An 18,953-nucleotide genomic window follows, 5' to 3' on the forward strand; every position below is an offset into this window, starting at 1 on the left:
TCTTCTGTAGTTTCTACATTTCTGTCTGCACTGTCACATTTAATTATCTTGTGTAAAATGTAGGTTCTTCCTGTCAGTGGAAGGCAACTTTAATTCCTTTTTTATCTTTTATTAATCCGTAGCTCTTCAGGACTTTCCATGGTTTAAACGGCATGTACGTACTAAAACTATCCGCATGATCAACAGAATAATTTCTCAATCATTGATTAAAAGACAGACATCATAGAAACAAAATGCAAATCTACTCAATGACTTAGTTCATTCAACATCAGAGACATCACACGTATTAGAATATGCAATGTGATTTGGAACTAAATTAGACAGTGTGAAGAATATAGCCATCACAAATAATTGAAGTGAAAGCTTTTGAATCTGAATGATGTAGTTGTTAGTCATTTTAGAGCCGTTAGTCTGACAGGAGGATGGGAATTGCCAAGCGTTTTTTTTTTTGCTGAGAGTTGACATGCTTTGTGTGTCTATAAAAGCTAGTAAGACGCATTTGTATTCAATATTATTCCTTCAGTCAACAAATCCCACAAAAACCAACAATGCATGAGTCATTCACTCAACATCTGTGTCAAACCTCTTCATTTGTTCTGTTGGGAACTATTTCCCCCTGTGGGTTATCACTGTGGTACTACTGGGTAGAGCTCTTTATTCATACAGTCTACAGTAGAGCTGAAGTTTATGATGGGAGCTATCCTTGGTGCTGAACTAATACAGACGGGTTAAACCAAATCCACATATAACTACTTAAGTCTTCCATGTGTCACCAAACACTTCATATATTTGACATGTCAGCCAGCTGTTTTAATCAGATTTGAACAAAATGAGGGGCCAATATCACTCATTCATTCATTTTTCTAACACTTTCCTCCCCCGCATTCTGTTTGGGCTTTAAAGGTCCCATGTCATGGCCATTTCTACTGATCATATTTCCATTGTTGAGGTCTACTAGAATAGATTTCAATTGTGCAATTTTCCAAAATCACATTGGTTTCTCATACAGCATCTCTGTATACAGTAGTATGTGTATTCACTCTCTGTCCTAAACGGCTTGTTGGAGCTCCTGCCCCCCCCCCCTCCCTGTGAGCCCAGTGTGCTCTGATTGGTCGGGACGTTGCGAGGCTCGTTGCTGCTCGCCACTGCTGCGAGGAGCGGACAGGTTTCCGGGTCGGCGATACAGCGAGTACAAGCGAAACTCATCCTGAGCACACACAAACACTCACAGCCGAAGTAAAAACAATAAGTGTGGCTTGATATTGAGTAAGAAAAAGGTTTATAACGCTGTGAGAATGGGTCTGCGGAGAGCATTTCTCCGCGATCCCAACTCGTCTATTACCAGCGTTCAGGGAGCTCTATGCAAGTCAATGGGGACTCCCTGTTAGTTAGCCAAGGGATCCTGGTGTGTGAGGTGCTCCACGGATTGGTCCATTTGGGCCAATCCGGTCATTTGTTGTTGATTTGGGTGTTCACACATCACAGAACCCAGGAAGCAAACAATGGAAAATTAGAAATCTCCAACGAGGCGTTTTGGGGCAGCATAGACAGGTCTTTTCTGTGTTAGAGTTTTACTCGCTACAGGGTGTACTTTGAGGGTTTTTGACTCTGCAGACCGTTTACATACATAAAAACCTTCATAACACACAAGGGGACGGGTAATAACCGGAAAAGCATGACATGGGCCCTTTAACAAAAAATATGTGATTTATTGTTAGTTATTTTAATTGTTGTAGCCTGTAGGAAAACATATTTTTCTCACTTTAAAATAAATCCCACAGTTAAAAGAAAAAGGTAGGGAAGTAGATGAGTTTGTCTTTGCTGTAAACATAATGAGTCCCAAATGTTATTTACTGAAAAACAATAATGGCAGCTTCAGAGTATTATTTCTCCATTACTGCAGTTAAATTGTCTTCTTTTTTGCTTCAACAAAGCTTAGACAGTAATTGTCTTTGAAATTCGAATATATGAGTATTAACGGGAGAAAGAAGAGGAAATTATCCCGGGGAAAAGTAGAATTGCTCAGAGGAAAGCCAACAATAATCTTACTCATACAGGCCTTAGCTCATTTCCAGTGTGGCAGAAAAACAACCTTTCTTTCTCTTTCCCTCTTCACAATCTACCTCACCTCATGACACTGGAGAGGAGCAATTCTCCCATCCCTCAGCTGAAGTGTATTCAGTGATGATGGGGGGTGGGGGGGAAAACCCGGTGCTTTTCAAGCACCAGCACCGAACCGGCCCTGAAACACCGTTGGTGTGAAAGGGGTATCAGTAGAGGTGAGAAGCGACTGTATTCACCATGACACAGGCAGTCTGTGGTTTGTACTTGTTTAACTTTTGTCTAGTTTCTGAACATATATAAGGAGCTGTGAGCTCTGAGTGCTAACAGCTAACGGCTGTGTTGTTTTCCTGGGGTTCTCATTGAAGATGACGTCACGGCTCCGCCTACACTGCGTTACTATAGATACTACCCCAGTTCCTAAACTGTAATGGAAATGCGCCATAAAGTGAGCCAGTCCTAACGAGGCCTAGCCATACCGAGCGAGGCCGTGTAGTGGAAATGCGCCATTATACAACCACAGAATTCATGTATCTGTACATGAAAAATGTATTTTTTGACTTGGGAAGATGGAGTTTAAAAAAATAAAAAAAACCTTGTTTTAGGGTTAGCCATTTCAGTTTGTTGGTTGGAAAGCCCCATGGTTCAACCCTTTATGTTTTAGAATAAATATCTTAACTAAATGAACTATAATAATAATAACTGCTGGATGGATTGCTATGAAAACATTTATAGTTGCAGACGGTAATGACTTTGGTGATCCTGATAAGTGTATCATTAAAACTCTCATTTATCTTCAGACACTGTTTGTTTATTTGTGTTACACCGTGATGGTTTATCTTCTTGAATGTTACCCAATGTTCTCTCAAAGTATTTTTATGGTGAATCAGATCATGTTTATTACTTGGTCTTCTTATAATCGTCAGATCAAGCACAAACCTAGGCTTTCCTTGTGTCAATTGCATCACCCTCTTTGATTAAGATGAATGACCACCCTTGACCTCTGACATCCCCTCCCCTGCTCCTGCTTGATGTTTGAACAAAATGTGCAATACATCAACTGCTATTGGCATACGGTGTGCACCACATTATTACATTTTGCCCAACGAGTTAGTCACAGACCATTTAAACTCTCCAGAGGATGAACAGATTATTTTTTACATTCTGGGGATGAAGTCAGTTATCACAGACCCCACTCTGCAGCCCAGCACCTTTTGAAACGGCACTGCCTCCTTCTCCAATGATTTACCTGAAACACAATCTAGTGCTGGTCCATAAAATGTCCCTGGCGGGCTTAAGGGACACAGTTCCCAGCTGGCATACTAAATCATCCCACCATGTTTGTAGGTTTGTAGGTTGTCTTATACACAAGTCCTTTATCTCATGATTTCCCCTTGTAGCACTACATCAGCTACAGTGGATGGGTCTCAGTTCATCACTGAGTAATGGGTGGCAGGAGCAACATCTGAGAGCCACTGTGCTTCACATATCAGATGCAGTCTCTATTCAGGACTGTTGCTTTTAAACCATGTTAGCAAGGGGGCTCAAGGAACGGCAATGTAAATGTAATGTAGGGTTTGTCATTAAATTATACACAAATTAATGTTCCAACACAACGCCTATAGGCAAATGGTTTAGGCTAAAGGAAAATATCAGATTTGACTTTTTTTCTAGATATTTTGATCCAATGATATGGCCAGTTAGACACTATGAAGCCTGTGTGTAACAAGTTAGACCACAGATTTCACCCCTCGTAGGTAAAGCATAAATCAAGTTTCTCTTTACAAGCAAAGCAGCAGGAGTTTCACATATAACCGACAGCCCCCATTGATCAACACTTTCGTCTGATGTTATTTCTGGGTGTTATTAGTATGTATGTGGAGGTGGGGGAAATGAATCATGAAAATGCCAAATCTTCGCTTAATATTTCAGATGTGTGATTTAAAGTTAACTTTAGGTGGTGATGCTTGTTGGCACTGCAGTCCTACATATAAGAACATTACAGCTCCAAAGAATAAAAATCCTTCATGTTAAAACCCTCTGAGACCCACATAGGACATTTCCGTTTTTGTATATCTTTGTGTTTTGCCTTTATAAATTGTCATTTCTTTACAGTATAATCAAGTTTTACACATCCCAAAAATCAGCACAACCTCAGCTAATTATATATATCACTCATTAGAGATGTATCACTATAATAGGGGATATTTGCCCATAAATAAAAAACGGAGCTTGAATTTTTTACTTTCATTAAAAATAACTAACCATAACATTGAAAGAAACATTCAACAGAGAAAATTGCACATTTATTATCATTGTATCAGAACTGATAAGAAGATTCTAACTTATTCTGTTCATTAGTTATGCCCATTCTTTTGGGCAGTGTCCATGGGCGTTTTTTTGCCAGGAATTGTCATTTTTTTTTTGTCCAGCCAATTTTGAAGACGACACATGATATATATACAGTCGCGATGCAAGACACTCTGGGGGCACATCCAGCTTTATCGACACCCCCTCCGGAGCGGAGCGGAACGGCACGGCGCCCCTGGATCAAGCCCCCAGGAATAGTGCCGGACTCTGTGTCCAAACGGCGGTACTGCACCTTCCGTATCAGTCTGTGACGTCACTCGGCCCAAAACAACTTTTTCCCGTTGACTAACATGGGGAAAGAGACGTCTGTAAATCAGTGGACAATTTTTTAAAAACTAAATAAACCACCCAGTATGAACTATTTTATAGCCCTTATTATAATCATTAAGTCCTTAAAGTTGTAAAATGCACTAATATCTATATCTATATCTATATCTATATCTATATCTATATCTATATCTATATCTATATCTATATCTATATCTATATCTATATCTATATCTCTCTCTCTCTCTCTCTCGGCAGTTCCTGTCCACAATCACACATGGCATGCTGAGCAGATTCGTCTGAATTTTCATCGACATCGTCCCCTTGAAAAATCAGCTCCAAAGCCTCAGCTGTAGTAAACTTCCTTGCCATACCTCAGTCTACTTTTAAGACACTAAAATAATGTATTCCAACTTTTTTATTTTGTTTTCGAGCGTGGAATTATACCGGCTCTCGTTTCAGTACACATAACAACGGAACTGACAGGCAACCCTCTGAATCAGACTCCGATTGGCTGTGACTGCATCCACTCAGTGTCCGATTCAGAAACGTGACTCTAAGGCCCAATCCCAAACCGCCCCCTACACCCTACCCCTACACACTACCCCTCCGTTTGCGCGTTCGCGCGGAGGGTCCGCCACATTAAGTGCTGTTCCAAACCAACGAGTGTGGAGCGGGGTGGAGGGGGAGTGGGCTATCAAGCCCTCAAACAGCGAGTCTGCATCGGTGCTGACTTCACCTGCTGCCCTACCTGACCGGTCTCAACGCTGTGTGTGTCCGTCAGGAAACACGCTGTTTACAAGTAGTTCCAGCAAACATCCACTGATAAATTGCGATGTTAACAACCTCATGATAACCTCATATTTTTTTAACTTAGGATCATGCCTGTGTTTAGTCTAGAAAAAGGTAAATGTGTGCATTTTATTATAAAGTTGTGTATATTTACAGACTGTTGCAAAAACTAAGAAGCTTATAAACATCAGGTTTAAAACTAAAAGAGCTTTACAAATAAGTAACACAATGAAAGATGTTTGGAGTTTTATTTGAGTTATTAATTTACATTTTTTTTGTCTAAGAGAAGCTGATTTGAAACCGTTGTTACATACAGTTACGGCATTTCCTGTTTCTGCCGGAGAGAGGGGAGTTTGTCCCAAAGCTTGCCGCTGTATTTACTCCCTCCATCTGACAGGAGGGAGCCTCATTCAGCTGCGAGTGTGGCTACAGACGGAGTTCACTCCGTCAGGTAGGGTCGAGGGAGTGGTTTGGGATTGGGCCTTACACTCTTTACGTCACAAACAAAGATGGTGGATGAGAATAGATCTATAAAACAAACAGAAAACGATAAGCAATGCGCCAGAATCAAGGTAAGACTATCTGCAACTTTTAAAACTTTACGCACATTCGTTTCACCGAAATAAGTAAACGCCTCTCAATGAAAATATTAGTAGTTGTTTATTGCCGTTTCTGTAGTTTAAGAGGAAAAACCCGGCATGTCTCTGGCTGAAACAGCTGACAAGTTATGACGCTTTGAACACAACGTGATATTTGGGATCGTATACGGCCCCGTGGGTCTCGGAGGGTTAAGATGCTAACTCAGCCTAATTAACCAGAATCAAAACCAAATAATGCTGATGGGATGGCTTCCTTTTTTAGGGAAGGTGCACCTGTTCTGAATTCACTTTGGTATTTATTTTGCATACTGTAGATGAAGCAGAAAGTTTAAAAAAAAAAAAAATGCTTTAAGTGAAACATTCTGGGCTTTTCAGAAAACTTCCGGGGCTTGAGCCCAAGTAGCCATCCCCTAGCGCCGCCATTGGTGTGTTCACCTGCCAGAGGGAGAGGAGATACGTCAGAGAGCAGGCAGAAAGGGTTAATGAAGTAACAGGGGCAGAATCAGCTCTAAATCTTATAGTCTAATGACCAAAAAAGGACACATTACATGCTTACCTCACATGCTACATGTCTTTGGAAATATATTGAGCAGCTGAATATGTTCTTGCCCATATCGTGCTCTAATGATGCACTCGGTTACCTCAAAGGATATATGGTATACATAGAACATGTTGCAGGCCTCTCTTCTGATTCAGGTTAGACTTTGATTTAGATGTGAGGCACTTTAAGCTGTAAACATCAATGATTTTGCCTGACCTATGACTCGTGTTGTGGAGCCAATCATCCAAACTAGAAACGTTAATCGTCACAACGGCTGTATTACCTGTAGACCGGTTGACCTCTGGTGAACAGTGTTTCATGGTTACACTGAAAGACTGAGCCCTTGTGTTATCAATAGCATTGATAACAGCTTGGAAGGTTAATGGGTTGAAAAAGTGTTAGATAGTCGATTTCACCAACCTCCGCTGAGCTGGAATAAGAGACATATCTGCTTTTTTTTTTTTTTACCTTTCTAAAGATACGATGGGAAGGGAAAAAAACTGAAAGATTTGTAAAAGAATGCATCTGCTGCAAATAGTGTGTGTGCGATGTGAAAACTTTAAACTTGAAAGTCTGTTACATTTTCATCTCTCCAACAATAAATGATTGATTTTGAAAAGCTGTCTGTCTGAATCGTGTGAAATCATGAAGTGAGATGCTGGTGTCGTTTCTGTTCAATTCCATTTAGTAACACATCCAGTAGCACATGCAGTGGCTGTCAATGATACACACGTGTTTGCGCACACAATATGCAAACTCACACGATGACAATGCTCAACAGATGTGGAACTGTTAATGAAGCCGGGGAGATCCAGGCAGGCGGCTCTTGTTATGCATCTGGCTCTCTCCTCTGCCCGCAGACAGACACTGTTAGCTGCCTCTTTTACATCACTGTCGGCAAATATTGGTCGTGAAATCTGGCACCGTCTGATGCCCCCATGTTTTAGGATGCAGGCAATCTGTTTCAGTGCAGGCAGCTTCTCTGTAAAGCTCTGGGGTCATTTGCCCCACAGTGAGAACAATACTTGAAATATAAGCTGCAAAGGAGGAACGGACTGATGAATGAGTTGGCACCGTTAACCAAAGTGCGTTTGTGTGGATTAGAGCTGTTTTTTTTAATTTTTTTTTAAAGATTATTCATTTATATTTTAACTTATAATGCTGCGATTTATGGTTGCAGGTTCTAAAATGTGACTATTTTTTCAAACTTTAATACATTTTATGATGAAATATTGTTCTATACACCACCACATTTGACTGTATAGTTATTAGCTACAGATTTAGACTTTATAAGAACAACATTATATTTTGATTGTAACCAATAAAACCATTCAACAGTATCAAATCTAATATTATAATAAAACAGACTGTGGCCATTCTGCCCAAAAAGCACTTTTAGAAAGCACTCTTTCGACCACTGGTAAATGGAAAATCTTTTGGTCTTTACACAAAATAAACTACATTTTGATGATGTCAGCATGTGTTGTAGGATAAAAGGTCCTGTGCATTTTTGACTGAGAAAATTATTGTCATTTAAATTATGAATACAAATGTTTGGTAGTTACAGTCCTAGTGTTTAACTGAACAAAACTGACTCAAACCAAACGCACACGCGTCACATGAATACAAGCACACACTTGAGGCAGGCTGAGTGAGCAATCTTGTGTTTGCAACATTGACTCAAGGCTGTCCATCCTTAGTGATGGCACTCTAAAAATAGATTTATTTAGGACAAATTGAAAAGATTCAATGCGTTTGTGACATTTAAAAAACCAAAACCCTCTGTAGTTTGCTTTTTGCACCCGAGCTGACGTGTGATGTTCATTTTCAAGTGGCTGAAAGTCTTCAGACGTCATGTTTTTGAGAGTGACTCATGCAACAAGTGAAGGTTAGTCATAGCTGGGACTCAGTTTGGAGAACTACATGCCCTTTGCTAAAGTTTGATTTTAATCACCCAGTGTTTTTAGTTTTGTTCCAAAATTAAGTTAATCATCTTTTTTTGTATTGATGTTGTAGATGAGCAGAGTCAAAATAGAATTGAACTAATGAGGGAAGCAGAAAGGTCGATGTCTTGACAAACTGAAGGATGCTAATGGAGTTCTGTGTTTGAGTCTCCCTACTACTATTGACCAAAGGCTGGTCCAATGAGTTTCTGATCCTGAGGACATGGAGGAGGTGAGACTTAAGGTTTCTGTGTTTGCCTTTTTTAAATATTGAGCTTGTAGTCCTTGTAGATGTTGGGGCTTTAATGAGCTTTGATACCATAAGTAATCTTTGTCTCACCGCTATAAACCTCTGGATGATGAGCCTTTGAATGTTATGACAGAGAAAGGTTTCAGATACCATCATGTGTGTCTGTCATGCACATTTTAGAGAGCAAGCACTAGATAATAGATGGAAAAAATATATAAATAGATGGGAAATAAGACCGCAGGGAGAGAGGCAGCGCTGGCATGTGAGAGGAAGATAGCGGACCCATCATAAAAATCAAGCTTTGACTCGATGATTACATCTTCTTCTGGAGGCTTCCGCTCCTCTGTGATACTTCCTCTGTCATTGTGCATATCTTCGACAGTCTGCCACACACATGGCTGTATTTATGCATCTGTCTTTCACTTGTTTCCAGCCTTATACATTTTGTATTTATAGTTTATATAGTTGATGTGGCTGACTGATTTCTCCATTATCCACTTTCACCCGCCTGTCTGCACGCCTACCTCCTCTGAGTGGGTGAAATTACAGTGCCAAGCTTCATCATGCCATCAAGTGGCAGTCATGTTTTTTTTAACTGTATGAAAAATGAATTAAATTAGGATGACATTGGAGCTACAGTAAGAGCCAGAGGCACAGTTGCACAGACAAAAACAGGCAGTGATTGTGTGAGTACAGGTAACTTACATTTTTGTTGTTGTTGCAATGTCAGTAATTGTTTCTATTTCTCATTCTATGATTTGCTGTGAGATGTTCTTTCTACTTTGGTGTGTAACGAGCCTCACACCTCAATACAAGTGTATTCCGCTTAACTTGACTGTGTTCAACGGAGTGCATGTGTTACCTTGTGAGTATGTGTATTGGGTAGGGGTTTATTTCTGCCTTGAGAGATGTTTGTAATTAATGAAAAGCAGCTTTGCCACCTGCTGCCCTAATGTCACTGAGACGCAGAGAGCGAGCCCTGAGGAGCACCATGAATATTTAACCAGGGCATGAAAGAGATGTGAAGATACTTGTTTTAATATGGGAGCATCGCTGGAGTGAAAGACAGAAATGGTATGAAACATTAAGGAAGATGAGATGGATGTTGTTCAACAAAGATGCCAGAACATAAAAATCACATTTTACGAGGACACACTATATATAGATTTTGACACTTTTTTTCATCCATTAAAGATATTTAAGGCTCATTTCAAGCTTAATAGCAGAAAATAAATGCCATTTTACAATTTGCCGTTTTGAATTTCATTTATTTCAACGTGATTAGGCTTCTCTCAAACAGATGCAAGTACACATGGTGATAACTAAATGGTAAACAAAATAAATAAAAGTAAATAATAAAGTAGAACAAATATAATTTATAGATTTTAATAAACATACAAACGCAAACTATTTATAAAGCAAACGTAAAAAAACAATGTACACATACAGTATAACACATTCAAATTCCTTCATCCATCAAAGGTTGCACAACATCAGAGATGAACACTGTTCCTAGATGAACACTGTAGCATTACTAGTGATCAAAAACTCCACATTAACAGTCAGTACGTATACCATCACATCGTATACCAACACAACGTATACCATCACATCGTATACCATCACATCGTATACCATCACATCGTATACCAACACAACGTATACCATCACATCGTATACCATCACATCGTATACCAACACAACGTATACCAACAAACTGTTATCTGGTTGTAATGTTAATGTAGAGGCACTAAAGTGAAGTCTATTCAGGGATGGATTCTCTTGTTAGGACCTCCTCATGGCAGTCTTGTAAAACATCGATAATACAGCAACACAAAATGGCTGAGTTTTGATCACACCAAGTGTTTCTACAGATTAGAGTAAACAAATGAAATCCAAACCATCGGCTTTTCCAAGGAGCAGCTTTAATCTGAAACATGGAGGGATGTAAAAAAGGACAGCGTGCTTTATGCTCGTTGGAGTAAAAATCTGGAAAGTGTTTTGCGAGAGCAGACGGATGAACACAAAACATTTCTTCTTATCCTGGTCATTTTCCTACCCTATGATCTGAGCTCCTTAAGTGTAACACATTAATGAATCCCATGAGGTCTATACATGTAGGTTGCAATATTTATGGGTCTTGTTTAATGTGATTTATTACGCTGCCTCTCTGTCTCCAGGAGAATACTCAGTGCATTTTAATGAAAGTACTTAAGAGTGTCTTGTGGTTTTAAAATGCTGATGACAATGTATTCAGGATCTTGAGAAGAGAAGATGAGGCCATTTTTAGACCATTTTGTATCTACGTTATTACAGGATGTATAACTAGCACTGGTTTGCTGATTATGATCTGAATATGGGCTGAAAATGACTGGAGCAAAGCCAATCTCTATAATGGCAGGATAGACTTTGAAATTAGAAATAGCTAAAACAAAAAGCGTGCTATAAAAAGGAAGGTGGAGAGAAGGGATGAAGAGGATTGGAGATGCTTTTTATTTGGTGTAAAATAGGATTGAGCGGTACTATCTTGGTACTTTTATCTAAAGAAAATGTACAAATAAAATCTACAACAGGTCAAATGAAATTAATATTGTTATATCAAATGACAGAAATGAATGCACTCTTCTGTGATAACCATCAAAACGGGCTGATAAAACTCTGGTCTGTAGACAGGGAGGGTGAAGATGTTGTTGTGGGTACAGTATGCTCCAGTATGCGTTTGTCTGTGTCAGCATGACTTAGAAACCTTGACAGCTGGGAGTTGGGTTGAATGCAGAGCAGAGCTGTACCTCACCCTCGCCCTCACTTCTTAACTTATTTCCCCCATTACTTTGATTTCTGACGTGTGTGTTGTGGCCCGGCTGCCTTATGCACCATTGAGCTCTCAGAGAAAAAAGAAGAGATATCGAGGTACAGCTGCTTATAAACTGTAGATTATTTCTCATTATTTTTAATCGGTACAGTATATTTGTCTCTTATGCAATCTTTTTGTGGCCATCATGCTCCTGTTCTTTGCCTCAAGCTGTTTCTATTAATGTGTTATTGGCTCACACTTTGCAGGCCCTTCTTAAAGCTCCTTGTGCATTTGTGATTGATTATACCTGTGAAGTGCTGTTACAGTAATTCTGTACTTACTGCCTTTTCACTCATGTAACTTTTGGAGTGGAAAGATTAACTGGTTCACATCCAGTGTCTGGCGTGTGAATTTGAAACATTTGTTATGTTTGGAGGAAATACAATTTGAAGAGAAGGTGGTGCAAGCTTCTCTGGTGTCCCTTTTGTAAATTGTAACTACACATGGCTGAGCTGTGTCTGCTTGTAAGATATTAAAGCTTGAAGAAGTGTTTAAAGTGGAGACAGTGTTGCTAAATGTTTGATTGACGGTCTTTAATCTACTATAACTTAATTCCTCTAAGCCTACCTGTTAATCTTACCACAGTAGGCTTAGTCATACAAGCTGCTCCGGATACTTTTTTTATCCTGCTCAGTCCAGCCTCTGTTCTCACTAAATCTCTCATTATATCCTGTTCTGGTTGATTTAAAGTAATTCCTCTTAACAAATCCAACATAATTATCAATGCAATCAAGCCAGACTTACCCCCCCCCCCCCCCCCCCAATCCTCACGGTGCTATCATGAGCATCTTTTTCGAGGTCACTAAATATTTATGAAGCCTCCGATCACATTGTAGGTTGTTTTTAGTGACAACAACAACAACAACAACAGAGAGACCATCTTTTGAGACTCTGATCCCTATCGGGGCATACGAACTACAGCTCGATTTGTCTGTGAATATGTATGAGATTCCCCTTCAGGACTCTCGGGGAGGTAAATCAACCGAACACGTCAACTAAGGCCGTATCTCTTTCCAAGTGCTCGGCTGGGAGATTAGCAGCAACTCGTCGGGGTTGAATATCTTCTGTTCCTCCTCGGGGATCGAGGAATTAAAAGGGCAGCAGCGGCTCGCAGGAACAACTTAGGAAGGATGGTGATGGGAGGTGGGGGGGTGCTTCAGAGCATTGCTGTGGCACCAGGTGATGTATTCCCCACATGCATAGTGCGAGGCCTAATGTGGTTAATAAAACATCATGACCTCCTAACTTCTTCAGACATCACCAGCTCAATGAACATAGGAAATGCATGTGGTGGATTCATGTGGTGATATATGTCCAGGACTGTCATTTACTTTAGAATCATGTCCTCTAGAGACGTTGAAGACAAAACATAGGCAAATGTACAGTCATGTTCAGCCACTCTAGAGTTGGCCCATGATTGTATAATCAATATGTTATATTCATGGTTCCCAGAGGATGAATCCCACAGACTGTGATGATCCCTTTTCCTCCAGCACCACCACACCACAACACAAACATCTGTGTTTTTTAGTAACATAGTTCAACTTCTGAATGGACTTGAATTCAGTTTGTTACATGCATCCGAGGATGAGGAGGATAATATATCTCTTTAACCTAGTAAGCAGATGCCAAAATGATATAAATAACATTGATTGCTATGAGATTTGGTACAGACATTTGTGTTCTCCCTCAGGATGGTACTCTACTGATTCAAATGCGTTATCCAATACTTTGGTTTACGACCTGCCGCAAACTATTGGCATACACATTTACTTTTAATCTTTTCCAATCAAAAAAGACTAATCATTCTGATAACCGCTTCTCAGAGGTGACATGTTGCGCCTTTTCTTTCTTATATTTGTTAGTAAATAGATGTTGTTTGGGTATACCAAGAGATTGACACCACATTAGGCACAGGGAACTTAATTTTAACTTGTTGATGTTCTATACCGAAATGATTAATTGAGAAAATCTGCAAATTAATTGATAAGGAAAATAATTAGGGACCGTTAAGCTCCGACGTTATCGGTCTTTTTATCGGTACTGGAGACATTCAAAACATATGTCATATGTATTATTGCTACATAAACATTATATTGCAGTTTTAGTTTAGCCAACTCCGTTTCTTATATGCAATAAGACAAAAAAATGTGTCTGTGATGTATTTTCGATCTTTCCAATCCAGACGAAAAATCTCTCTCTCCTGTCTGTGTGTGAGGGGGCGGAGTTTACACACACGCTCTGCTACATGCATGCAACACACACACACACACACGTGGCTGCTACATGCATGCAACACACAGCGGAGATGGCGGAGAGAACTAAGCGCTAAAAGGTGTGGTTCAACTTTACCCGTGTCGATGTGGACAATGCTCGTTGCCAAAAGTGCAATAAGAGTTTAGCATTTAAGGGCGGTAACACGAGCAATTTGTCCAAACATTTAGCAAAAGTGCACCGTTTTCGACTGTCTTTCTTGTAGCTCTGTTGCCCCATCCACGAGTAACGTTTCCACGTCGGGTATGTTGTGTATACCTTAATTTTCCTCCAGTAGAACCATTAGGCCTTTTGCAGCATACCCGTCTGCCCCACCTGTGTTGCTCTGTACCACTGTATTTTTGCAGTAAATACTTGTTTTTTGTTTGTATTTTACAGTTCTGTAAGTTCACATTATTTACAATTTGTTTAGTTAATTTACCTTTTTTTTTTTTCTTCAAAAGAACCGATAAGAGTACCGTTAAAGGACCGGATCGATAAGAGGTATCGATAAAAGTAGTAGTACCGTTAAAACCTTAACGATACCCATCCTTAAAAAGAATCCTTAGTTGCATCCCTAATTTCCTCCTTAAACAGGGCAAGATGTGTAGTGTATCATTGGTCTGACAGTGTAGGTCAAAAATATGTAGTGCTCCTCCAGTTGTTGCATCAGGAGTGATCAATGAGGTGGAGGGCACAGGGCAGGCGGCAGATTCACGCCTCTGAGATAATTTATCTATTTAGGTCACTTCCTTTCATAGGCCAGGTGTGCAATTGGGCTACAGGGACAAATTGGCCCAATAAACACTATAATGTGTAGTAAATAGCAATGGTATAAAAAAAATGTGTGCAATAACAGCAGCACAGCAGTTATGTTTAAATAAACCAAACCCTGCCTTAATTTCGACTTAATTCAATTTGATGGCAGGTAGTTTAACCTTAGTGCATCTAGTTCTCTAGAGTCACCCTCTGACATGGGGAAACCTCACATCCATTTGGCTGAGCCTCACTGCTGTGTGGTGAAGCCGGTCGAAGTGGCGACCAGAGGAATGTCTCGCTAAGAAGGCAAGACGGAGGGAGGCGAAGGAGCAGAGGGGTAATCCTCTGGAGGAGGAGAGGCCAAAGTGAGGAGCAGACATGCAATATTGATAGAGGAGAGTGGGGCTGGTAGATGAGAGGAAGAGACAGCTCAGCCAGGTGTCTGCCACTTATGCAAACCTCAGGTTGTTTCCTCAACTCACTGAAGATGTTGATGCTAGTTGGAAAAAGGGTTTAAATGTAGGCACTGTCACTTATGATTTCTTGCTTTCATTTCCAGAATAAAGTCCTGAACATTGATGGAGTCAAGGTGAAGCTCCAGGTAAGAACTTAATTTAATCTTGAACAAACTACTTTTTCTACACAATTTGTATATGGTAAATGTTGTTGCTAAAAGAAAGGCGTCAACCAAACAACAATCAGTGTCTAACCCCCTATGGCATTGTACACTGAAAACCTTCCTATCCTATTCTTAACCCCCACCATTTTAGCTTTAGCAGTGCCTGTTATTCACTTTAGCTTTGTGATGCATGTGTCTAATCACACAATATAAATGACAGTGTCTGTGGCCTTGGTTTGTGAGGAAATCAATGATCCTGATACAAAAAGCCCTTATTAGGGTTTATCCATCTCCATGAATACTTTCCATGAGGCTTTGAGTTTTTCTTCCCTAATCCACACTTCCTTCTTGTTTGGAATACATTGTTGTGTTTTTGATATTTCTCACAAAGTAAATATGTGAATCATCCCTAATGATCAGTTAGGAGTCAACGGAGGCTGGTGAAGTGGGCCTTTGCTCTGTAATGTATTTAGTTGAGGTAAATTGGCTCAGTCAGTCTGCTGAGCCCCCTGTAGCCGAAACGGAGAGAAGGAGAGTTATTTTTCCTCCAGTAATTGCCGTTCTTCATGATGGCCTCTTGGCCCTGGGGGGGTGGGGTCGTAAAACAGAACCAGTAATGAAGCTGACGCGTCTCAGTGAGAGAAGGGAGAAGAGGGAGGGTCCAGAAAAATGTCTGATTAAAATCTACAGCAAGAAAGTGAGATGTAGTAAACCTGCACAGGTCTGCTTTAAGAAGAGTATAAAAGTAATTGCCATTTGAGCCGAAATTGTACTTGTCATTGCTGCCTGATGGCGAAAAAGACACTTAATTAGCCTTATTCCACTGAGGTTGGTTGAGGGGACAAAGAGCACAGACGATTAATATTCAATATCATGACCCAGACTGAGCTCCAGATAAAAAATGATGGATGTGCTGTGACCTTAAGTCTGCACTTATTTAAGAACCAGTATTTATTATATCAACAATGGATCAAATCACTGTGTATTGTCACAGTGATTTTAGCAACTGTTAACTCATTGCTTTTATTTACAGCCTTAAACCTTAGTGTTCTGAGTTCCTTTCGTCCCTTTTAGTTAACCCTGTTTCCAGTAGCTAAAGGGGTCTGCACCAAAATACAGTAAAATATTGCAATTTCATTAATCAGATGCTAGTAAACATGACTCTTAATAAGTACTAATGATGTTACTACGGGTCTGCTGATTCGTACATGGGTAACCGTTTGCTAAGACACAAGCTTTATGCTGATAATATATCACTGTTGGGTTTTCAGTTTGCTGTGCTGCCCCCCTGTCGCCAAAAGAATTAAATTAGTACAGCTTTAAAGTACTGATCTATTTCAGTGCTGAATTGACAAGAAAATTGCCTTTTCAATTGTCCTGCATATCTCATTTCCATATTCTAGACTTAGCCAGGATCACAGGAGTAAATTGAATGGAGGGCTTCATAATGAGCTCTAGTGGGATGGATGAGCAAACAGAGGACTTATTAAAAAGATAGGAACTTCATTTTCTATTCGGTGATAACCTTCCTCTCTCATTCTCTGCAGATCTGGGACACAGCTGGACAGGAGCGGTTCCGCAGTGTCACTCATGCCTACTACCGTGACGCCCACGGTAAGACACATTAATATACACATCTATACGTTTTTAAATTATAGATGATTAACTTCTGAGTTGGGAAACAATCTTGGTTTGTTTTACACTTTAGATACTTAACATGCAGCCTAATATGCAGATTATGGCCTTAACAGTGCTGTTTTAACATTTTGGTGTTTGTTTTTTTACCACATGATATCTAATAAAGTCAGGTGCTGCTACAATATGTACATAAGTGTTCATAACAGAGGAAGCTCTAACATACCTTTTTATATTTTAAACAATTGTTCTTTGCCATTAAGATACAAGGATAATTAGTTTTGGAGAATTCTAGAAAAGTCCTGCTCTATTGACATGAAAATTAATATGTGTATGCCAGTGTTATAATTCACAGCAGTGGTGGTGTAGATGAGATTGTTTTTCTTCCATTGTGCAGTACTCTTAAGAGCTGAGGGTTATTTTTAACTTTCCTGGGATGGAAATACAACACATTGAGGATTCATGTTCTCTTTGATGATTTGTAATCAGTCAAATCTCTGTGAGCCCGACTACATGGTTTTTCTCACAAAGCTTCTAACTAAGGGAGGGCTGCTCATAGTGAATTGCTTCAATAAAATCCACATAAGCTTTTGTATGAGGAACTAAAACCCAAACCCTGAACAGTATGAAAAAACAATAAGGTCTGATTAGTCATGTTATATCTTTCCTTAACCATCTAGTTTCATTTATGTCAGGAGAAAACAAAGTAAGTCGCATACAAAGCCTGTTACTTGAATTTCTATTTGCACATGGTTTTAAAGCAAGATATACGTGTAAATAAAATACATAATACCTACATAGGCTACATCAAAGGGTACCACATGGATAAGTCTACCATTCAACCAATATGTGCAGAAGACGGCCACAGTCTGGGAGTCATTATTCAAACTATCAGTGAATATTTGTATATAAAAGCACTTAAAGGCCTATTAAGCTATTATACAGGATCGGTTTCACCCCCCAGAGTCTAAACTACATTTTCTGTGGAGGTTTTTCCCATATCACTCACACTCCTGCTGAAGAGTATACATAAAAAGTGTTTCAGTGAAAATGGCTCCATAAGAGATGAGAACATGCCGACAAGAATTCGTCCCACAGAGGGGACATTTACATTTGTTACAGCAAGTAAAGAGTCAAAGATAGCTTAGTATTAATTAAAAAGCATGCATTCAAATATTCAATATTAAAGTAGAAATTACACAATTTATAACTACACATCCAGTACTGCAGTTTTGAAAATATAGCAGCCAGTTGAAAGTATTGAAGCTGGAAATGGAGGTTATGCTGACACAATTTTGCAGTTTGTCTTTGTGTCTCCATCATATTGAGAATGCATGGCTTGGTTCTGTCTTTTAATCTCCAGGCAGTCATTGATCTCTGTGTGATCAAAGGGAGGTTTCTATGTCTGCACGATCTGTTTAAGTGTATGCAACAGGGACAGGTTGTTAGAACATGATTTTGTAAGTATAAACTGATCTGTGTCGGTGTGTTGTTCTCATGCATGTCCCGTATTGGCCTTACCTTGGACAAATAGATCTTGCTTTATTTATACGTCTGCTGGAGGAAGGAGACCCTGGAAGACTTTTAGCAGGTCCAGTTTCAGGCACGACGCCCGGGAACTTTCCTTCATCTGAAAAACACATCCCACATCTTTGAAGTGCAGCCTTAGACATTTCAGTGTCAGGATTTAAAATTGCTTTTCCATTACCACCATGAAGCATATCACAGGATAAGTTCAGGCAGCTGCACTATCTGTACCACTGAACAGAAAACATCAAGCATCTCAAAACATCCCAAGAGATGTGACCTCTTTTAAACACATCCCCTCCTCACCTGGCTGTTCTGGAGCTGAAGTGAGAAAATAATTGGAGATAGCCTCTGGTATTTCAAGGTTAAATTCAGACCGTCAAACTTTATTGGTGGTGATGGTAGAATTGATGAGAGCTTGACAGCCTTATGTAAATGAATGTCTTCTGTGCCTTTGGCAATGTAGATAGTGACTGTGATTCA

At 39.8% G+C, this 18,953-nt stretch overlaps 1 protein-coding gene across 4 annotated transcripts in view; it reads left to right on the forward strand.

Annotated features, from left to right (window-relative positions):
- LOC117492337 (ras-related protein Rab-26-like) overlaps positions 1–18,953 on the forward strand; it is a 99,342-nt gene that overhangs the window by 53,417 nt on the left and 26,972 nt on the right. For 3 of the 4 annotated variants that reach the window (XM_034142526.1, XM_034142523.1, XM_034142525.1), the window contains 2 exons: positions 15,249–15,290; positions 16,856–16,922. In XM_034142526.1, coding sequence (XP_033998417.1) covers positions 15,249–15,290; positions 16,856–16,922 — 109 coding nt within the window. The remainder of the gene's footprint in view (positions 1–15,248; positions 15,291–16,855; positions 16,923–18,953) is intronic. The other variant, XM_034142524.1, reaches the window with a different exon arrangement.

This window comes from Trematomus bernacchii, unplaced genomic scaffold (assembly GCF_902827165.1).
Source record: "Trematomus bernacchii unplaced genomic scaffold, fTreBer1.1, whole genome shotgun sequence".
Lineage (NCBI taxonomy): Eukaryota > Metazoa > Chordata > Actinopteri > Perciformes > Nototheniidae > Trematomus > Trematomus bernacchii.